General features: G+C 33.0%; 1 protein-coding gene across 1 annotated transcript; it reads left to right on the forward strand.

The window, feature by feature from the left end:
- The first annotated feature begins 3,137 nt into the window (after positions 1 to 3,137).
- On the forward strand, positions 3,138 to 6,854 carry LOC116122062 (probable nucleolar protein 5-2). The gene is made up of 8 exons (XM_031407982.1): positions 3,138 to 3,296; positions 3,606 to 3,647; positions 3,942 to 4,121; positions 4,224 to 4,388; positions 5,201 to 5,401; positions 5,542 to 6,039; positions 6,115 to 6,249; positions 6,331 to 6,854. The coding sequence occupies exons 1-8, from the start codon at positions 3,219 to 3,221 to the stop codon at positions 6,658 to 6,660; spliced, it is 1,629 nt and encodes a 542-aa protein (XP_031263842.1). The 5' UTR covers positions 3,138 to 3,218; the 3' UTR covers positions 6,661 to 6,854.
- The last annotated feature ends 1,831 nt before the right edge of the window (positions 6,855 to 8,685 follow it).

Consider the following 8,685-nt stretch of genomic DNA (forward strand, 5'->3'; position numbering starts at 1 on the left):
ATAGTGATTTGGCATAAAAATTGGACGGTAGTTGCAGTTTTGGTGGCGGCCAAGGTGGTAGAGGTTTTAGTGGTGGTCACTTGTGGTGGTAGACATGGTGTCAGGCGACATTGTGGTAGACGCGATGGTGATGGTGGAGCAGAAGTTGTTGGTGCATTCGGTGGCGGTGAAAGCTTATGTTAGTGTTTTCTGGACGCTGTTATTGGTGATATTGGTGGTGGATCGATGTTGGTTGGTTGGTGCATATTCTTTATTTAGGAGGTTTTGTTGTTCTTTATGCAATACTTTATATTAAGAGGAAGGAGATATAAAATGACATCTCCGAATTATGCACATATTCAATAGTTTCTTGCAGGGAATATATGTATGCCCTAGATGCCATTGACGATTTCTCAAGGGAGATTACTGGGATGGTTATCTCTTCTTTAACCATGTTCTGTGAACATGTTATTTAATATGGTTGTGTGTTAGTTTGCTTATGACATGATATATACTTCAGAAGAATAGTTATATCTTGTATGTTTTTTGTAATTTCTTAATGGAAGCCAGAAGAAGTTGGGAAGAAAATGACCTATCCTTTTGGACTAATATTGGCTACTGTTTTAGCCGTTTCTATCAATTTTGAAGTGCTTATATTTAAAAGGCTTACTATTCTTAGACTAAAAACGTATACTTTTATCTATATGTTATCTGACTAGTCTTCTGGTCTTTTTAATTCATATACAATTTTAAAGTATAATTTTGCTTTTTTTTTTCTTTTTTTTATGATCAAGATGTCCAAACTAACTTATGCATATCTCAATTAATCCATCAGAATCCTAAAATTACTGACAGGATAAAAACTCTAATAACTACCTCCATTAACAATAAAATTTTGCTTTAGTTTCACATATACATAACAATGGCTATTAGTCTAGGTTTGTAATTGATAAAATTGTCGAAAAGCTCCAATAAGTTTTTTTGGCCCGTTTAACACTACTCATAATTCTAGCACATTGGGCTTACAAGCCCAAACACACTATGGCAAGTCTTAGTGGCCCAATCTGTACATAAACACACAATACCCGAACCTAACCATTTATTGTAAAATTTTTTTTTTTATTTTTTTTTTTTATGAAAGAGACGAAGTCACCTTAGCGTGCCTTCCTCCCAATTTTTATTGCCAGGCCTCACTTTTGGCTGAGGAAAGCCGTGGAACAAACCGGAAAACAAACTGGTAAATAGAAAAATCTAAACGAATCCTAACAACCAACATACTAAGGAAAAAACCATCTGGAACCAGACTCCCAAAATCAAGTTAACCGTCTGAGCTGAGGCAAACCCGCCTTGTCCAACCGAAGAATGCCTTTTCATAGAACTAATATAAGAGTAATACTACACATACATCATTTTCATAGAACATTTCTCATATAACATTATATGGCAAGATATGATTGGGTGAAATATATGGCAAGATATGATTGATTAATTTAAAGTTAAAATTAAACTTTCACCCACTCATATCTTGCCATATAATGTTGTATGAGAAATGTTGTATGAAAATGATGTATGTGTAGTATTATTCCTAATATAATGCTCTTTGTCTTACTGTACTCTCAGCCATCCTTTTTAGTTAACCTTACTTTAAATATAAAATAAATCAAATTTCTTCTTCTGCAATTCTCTTTTCTCCCATAATAATGATAATAACAATAAAATAATAAATAGAAGTTCCATTCTTTCATGTGGTGAAACATTTTTGATGAGATGTATTGATGATTGTTGTGTGTGATTTTGCCATAAGAGCTCGCAGATAGATAGTTCAACCCAAGAACAAGCTCGACCCAAAATTAGTTTAATTTAGGAGTAAGCTCGACCCAGGTAAAGCTCGTCACAACGATTAATTCAAACAGTTGTTCAATGAAATCAAAGATAAACTCCAATCTCGAATACTTCAGAAGGGATAAGATCAACACCATTGATAGCGCAATCTAAGCGCACGATCCGAAGATCACAGGATTGTAAATCAACTCTGATTGTAATCCCAAACTTATCTCTCTCCATTAATTATAAACTTGTATAAAAAATTCCTCAAACGATAAGATAGAGGTTATATATCTTAAATATCAAAACCCTAAAAATGATAAAATATTATCATATAAAAAGAGATCTAATAGATTAGATAATATATGATTTTATGATTGTTTTATAAAAAAAGGAGTTAGAAATATTAGTGGTGACGAAATAATTTTATATGATTTTTTGTAAATTTGGATTAAAGGATAAAATATGTGCTTAAAATACTCAAAGATATTAGGTGATGTTTGTTTTTTTGGCAGGGTCTCGCAAATGGAACATGGATCCCTCGATCCCTCCGACCTGCAAATAGAGTATGTTTGCTAATATGTAGGTTCTGCAATCAATGAATGACTAATACTTTCACCTAGGGATATTTCAGTCGTCCCGCTATTCTCTTTAGAATGAGTGGCAAGAGTTTCCTAGAGGGTAAGGTTCATCCCTAAGAATGCTAATGGAAGACTAGCTATCTAGTCAATGAATTGAGCTAGAATGACTTTAAATGGACGTAGACCGATAGTGCTAGATATTCAATTGTCTTTTTATTTGAAAATTAAATGAATTTAAGTGTTGAAAATGTTGTTTATTTGTTTTTTTTATTGTCTGATTATAAATATTGTATTGTTTATTTTTATTGGTGTTTTGACAATATGTCCTTATTATGAAGTTAATTTTATATTTTTGCATGCATGATAATTATGTTATTACAAACTATAAAAATCAAAATAAAATAAAGATATAAAAATTATTGACAACTATATTATTACATTGTGTTCAAGCTAGTCTGGCAATTGTTTTAGACAACACGTTATCTTATGAGCCGGACCTACATGGGCCGTATAATAAATACATAAACCAGGACCAACACTTTAACCGCCCAATAAAACTATTATGGCCCGGCCTATCACTATATAGTAATCTTATGAGCCGGGCCTTGGTGGGCCGTAATCATATATACTTAAACCAGGCTCATAATGCAAACTGCCGAATAAAAAAATTCTGACCCGGCCCATCATCAACCCTAACCTAGACTCTCGTGTTCTCTAATAAAACCCTCGTTGTCTCTCTCTTAAAACCCTAGAAACCCTTCTTTGTCTCTAGAACGCAGCAGAATTAAAAGGAAAGCCAAGCAACCGAGTTGCAGTCCCAGTTGTGTTCCAACCATGTTAGTGTTGTTCGAAACTCCTGCGGGTTTTGCCCTTTTCAAAGTATTGGATGAGGGGAAGCTCTCTAAAGTTGAGGTACTCATCGTTCACCTTCATTATGATCATATAAAATTTTTATTCTGTGTTTATTTTACCTCGGCTTCCACTCAAAGTTTCACCTCTGTTAAGACAACTGATTTCTGTGAAGGGTTTTGCTTTTTGTAGCAAATAATGGAGGATTTTGAAAGTTTGAGCATTTGTTTTATACTGGCCAGTTGCATTTCTTGTTGTTGAAGAATGGGGACAAAGTGTTTTGTTTTTAGATTTTTAAATATGAGAGCTTAAGTGTGCGTTTTTTTTTTTTTTTTTCTTTTTTTCCTGATGGTGATTTAACTCGTGTTGCAGGGCTTGTGCCAAGAGTTTAACAGCCCGGAGTCAGCCAGAAAGGTGATTCTTTAGTCTCTCACTCTGTGTTTCTGAAGTTGCTCTTCTTCTAGTGTTGCACGCCATAATCTTTGTGGTGTATATAACTTTATAATTTTTGTCATGGACCTGTTTTTTTTTTCCTTTTGTAAGTATTCAAATTCTCTTATGCTGATGGTGCAATGTTAAGCGTCAAAATGAGGAAATAAATTTAAAAACAGAAGCATTTTTATACTTGTGGTATAGCTGAAGTTTAAGATGTGTTTAGTTTATGATCTAACAAGTTTTCTTTTTTTTTTTTTTTAAAACCAACGACAGGTAGTCAAGCTGAAAGCATTTTCGAAGTTCGAAAATACATCAGAAGCTTTGCAAGCAGCGACCTGTATATTGGATAGTAAACCCAGCAAAGATCTTCGGAAGTTCTTGCGTGCCCATTGTGATGGTGAGACTTTAGGTGTGGCTGATTCCAAGCTTGGCAATGCAATCAAGGAAAAACTGGTTTGTATATATTCTAACTATTTAAAAGATGGGTGATAATTTGTTTGCTTTAGCTGCTTGCTTTTCATTTATGTTGAAGTTGGAGCGGTTATTGTTATGTAGAAAATAGAATGCGTTCACAACAATACCGTGATGGAGTTGATGAGAGGCGTAAGGAGTCATTTGACCGAACTCATATCTGGTCTAGCTGTTCAAGATCTGCAACCAATGAGCTTGGGTTTGTCTCATAGTTTTTCTAGATACAAGCTCAAGTTCAGTGCTGACAAGGTACTTTTATATACTAAAGTTGGTGGTTATTTGAAATTTTTTACCAATTGTTAATTTAAATGGTTTATCCAAAGAAATTGATCTTTGTTGATCATAAATCTGCTTATTTTTATTGTCAATAGAAATCTTGGGATGTAAAAATAAAGGGATTTGGATGTCTTGAATGTCACAAATGTATATAAGATCTAATTGGGTCTGTGCCCATAGTCCTTGTATTAAAAGAATAATTATTTCTACTCTTTTGGCAAAGGTATTTTAGTCTGTTGCCTAATTGCCATTGGCCCTTGTAGCAAATTGGTAGCTCTGCCATCTTTAAGAGAGAGGTCTCAAGATTGATCCCTTTTGGTTGGGGGATGGGAGAGGGGTGAGTGAATTCCCCTGTTCCTGTCATGTAGGAGTGTCTTTGTCTAGTCTTGTTTATATGTTCTACACTCATCTGATGTTTCCTTTCTATACCAATTGAATGCCTTCTGTCTACAAAGTGTGAAAAGTTGATACCCTTTATGCTCTCGTGGGTTTTTAGGATTCATTGATTTGGAAATTAGAGTTTGGTTCCAAGATTATCAGGTTAGAAAATAGGATTGTTGAACCAAAAGTCAATTTTGTTTTGTTTTTTGCTTTATCATTAAGCAATGGATGTTTCTGTTCTCCTAAACATGATTTTTGAGACATTATTTCTGGCTGATATAAGTTTAGGAGCATCTTACGATATATATGCGATACTCGTTTATTCTCTCTCTCTCTCTCTCTTTTTTTTTAAAAATAATATCTGAGGTGGTGGTCAAATTGTAATTTTTTTCTTCTTGTTTTAGGTGGATACAATGATCATTCAGGCTATTGGTTTGCTTGATGATCTTGATAAAGAGCTTAATACATATGCCATGAGAGTTCGGGAATGGTATGGTTGGCATTTTCCCGAGCTTGCCAAGATTATTCAGGACAATATCCAATATGCCAAGGCAGTGAAGATGATGGGTAACCGTACTAATGCTGCAAAGCTTGACTTTTCTGAGGTAAAGTTGTGACGGATTGACAAAGTAGAATTTAATATTGCATCATATGTCACCATTAGGATGATGTCGACCATTTATTTATTTTTTTTGCTAGAACACTGAGATGATGGAATCACTTCCTTTTTTTCTGAAATTTACAGATATTACCTGAAGAAATTGAAACAGAATTGAAAGAGGCAGCTATGATTTCTATGGGAACTGAAGTTAGTGATCTTGATTTGATAAATATTAAAGAGCTATGTGATCAGGTTTTGTCGCTTGCTGAGTACAGAGCTCAGTTATATGATTATCTAAAAAGCAGAATGAACACAGTTGCACCAAATTTGACTGCACTTGTTGGAGAGCTTGTTGGTGCTCGTCTGATTGCCCATGGAGGCAGCTTGTTGAATCTTGCGAAGCAGCCTGGTAGCACTGTTCAGATTCTTGGTGCAGAAAAGGCTCTCTTCAGAGCTCTGAAGACTAAGCATGCGACTCCCAAGTATGGGCTAATCTACCACGCATCCTTGATTGGTCAGGCGGCTCCAAAGCATAAGGGAAAAATTTCTCGGTCACTTGCTGCAAAAACTGCTTTGGCAATTCGATGTGATGCTCTTGGAGATGGTGAAGATAACTCTATGGGACTTGAGAACCGAGCCAAGGTAATTTGCACTTTGTCTTTCATTGTTGCTTTCTTGCTGCTATGGAAGAATTTTCTTACCCATGACTATTTGTAGCTGGAAGCACGGTTAAGGAATCTTGAAGGGAAAGAATTGGGTCGTGCTGCTGGGTCAGCTAAAGGAAAGCCTAAGATTGAAGTTTATGATAAAGACCGGAAGAAGGGACCTGGGGCGATGATAACTTCTGCAAAGGTATGTCTTTAATCTCTTATATTGGCTTTTCAGTTTTTGCCCCTTTACTGCAGGTTAATTCCATTGTTCTCCTTCTTGTAGACATATAACCCTTCAGCAGATTCCATTCTTGGTTTGATGGCAAATGCTGAAGAAAAACCAGTTGAGGAGGTTGATGTTGGTGAAGAGAAGAAGAAGAAGAAAAAGAAGAAGAGTGAGGAGAATGGCAATGCTGAAGCAGAAGGTGAAGAGTCAGTAAAAAAAGAAAAGAAGAAGAAGAAAAAGCAGGCATCTGAGGATGACGGTGTAAACGATGAAGTAGGAGAGAAAAAGAAAAAGAAGAGAAAGCATTCTGAAGAAAATGAAGAAGAATCAGAAGTGGCGAGTAAGAAGGAGAAGAAGAAGAAGAAGAAGAAGAAAAGTGAGGATTGATACGTTTCTGAAGAGGAGTTGTGGCAACTGGGAACCCTACAATTTTGGAAGAAAACGCAACAACTTTCGTAATTCCATATGTAAAATTTGGTTTCTTTATAATTTTAAATCAATTTTTCAACGTAGTCCTTTTAGTTTTCTCTTTTTGTAGTGTATTTTGCCAAGTACTAATGCATAAGGTTTGGTTGGAAGCATTTGGGGAGGAGGACTTATATTATTGCAATCATATTTTGCAGTTCACTTATATGTGTGTTATTTAGCCTGTGAATAGATTAATTCCCCACCATTTTCATTTCTTTCAGTAACATTTGGCAAGTTTAGAGAGGTAGGTTACTTACCAACTTTAATGGGCATGAGAATTTAAATGATTTTTTATATGATTTAAACTCTTTATAGAGTTTATCTATGAAACAAAAATTAAATTTTACTTTTATCTTAATTTTAAATAATAAATTGTAAGTATTTATACATTTTATTTATGATTTATAAAAAATTTGTTTTGTATATTTAAAAATCAATGAAGATGTGTTTTATTTATATAAAATATGTTCTATAGGAGATGGTAGCAGCATCTACAGGGATCTGATTTTCATCAATGCAGCAGTTTGTTTTCAACCTTAACTGGCGATGGAAAGTTGGAAACTAACTATTTATTCATATTTTTCTTCTCCTCAGAATAACCTAAGCCTCTATAAACTTGTTTACCCAATTGTAGGGACTTGAGATATGCTACCAATCTGAAATTCTGAATTACAAGTGAACACAGAAAGGATGATGTTACATATATCAAGTTGTTTGATTGCTGAATGTGCAGTTCTATATTTAATTATTTATTGATAAGTTTTTATCACATAAGTTTATATTTAATGTTGGTATTGGTATTAGACAAAATTGAGATTATAATATTATATACATAGTATTAAATTCTAAAATTATTGATTTATCATAATGATTGGGAGAGCCAATTTGTAAAGTCTAACTTTTAAATTTAAGTCAAATTCACTCTCTCAATCATGTATTACTTTATACACATCTTTGTATGATGACTTTGTAAATATAGTATTACTCAAATTCTAATTTGGGATGAATTTTATTTTTGAGAAATATTAAATGTACAAACAAATCTTACAAATTTTTATATAAACTGACATGGTAGAAAATGACAAAGATTTCTATACAAATTAGCTATAAAGATTTCTATACAAACTGATATGACAAAAAATAACAAATATTTTAATATAAATTGATATGATAGAAAATGAATAGAATAGTGAATATGATAAATTTGACTTTTTGTATTTAGTCTTTGAATTTATTTTATGCCACATTAGATATCTTTGTAAGATTTGTTTGCATTTATATAATTTTTATTTGAAACTTGAGTTACCAACTGAGGATAGTAGTGGAGAAATAGAAAAGGAAAGGTAATGGAGTGGTTTAGAAACAATAATAATTAAAGAGGAGTAGGAGAATAGTGGGAGCAAGAAGCATCTAGGGTTTTGATTGTGCCATTGGATAATAAAACTTGTTATAGTTGATTGGATCTCTTCTTCTAAAATGGATACAAGTCATTGTAACTTCAAATCTTAGACCAAAAATAGAAAAAGAAATTTCTTAAAATCTTGGATTTAAAATTGAAAAGATATTTATTATAATCTAGTGGATAAAAATGTAGAAATGAAAAATATAATTAATATCTTTTTATTTTGTAATTTCTTAAGAGCATATACTAAGAATAGATTTTGACTTATAATAGAGGAGTGTTCTAAATTAAATTATTCTTCTAAATTAAACATTTATCCCCTTTTAAATTTGATCACTAAAATCAAGAAATTAAAAAAAAAACATAATATTACATGTATAATATTTTCATATAATATAATTTGAAAAAAGATAACTGATTAATTTTAAATTAAAAATAATTTTTTACCTAATTATTTTTGTCACATCATATGAAAAATATTGTACCTCTAGGCTCTAATTATTAAAAAAAAAAAAAAAAAAAAAAGGCCACGCAGCGTCACC

Source organism: Pistacia vera, unplaced genomic scaffold (assembly GCF_008641045.1).
Source record: "Pistacia vera cultivar Batoury unplaced genomic scaffold, PisVer_v2 Contig1306, whole genome shotgun sequence".
In the NCBI taxonomy this organism is placed as follows: Eukaryota; Viridiplantae; Streptophyta; class Magnoliopsida; order Sapindales; family Anacardiaceae; genus Pistacia; species Pistacia vera.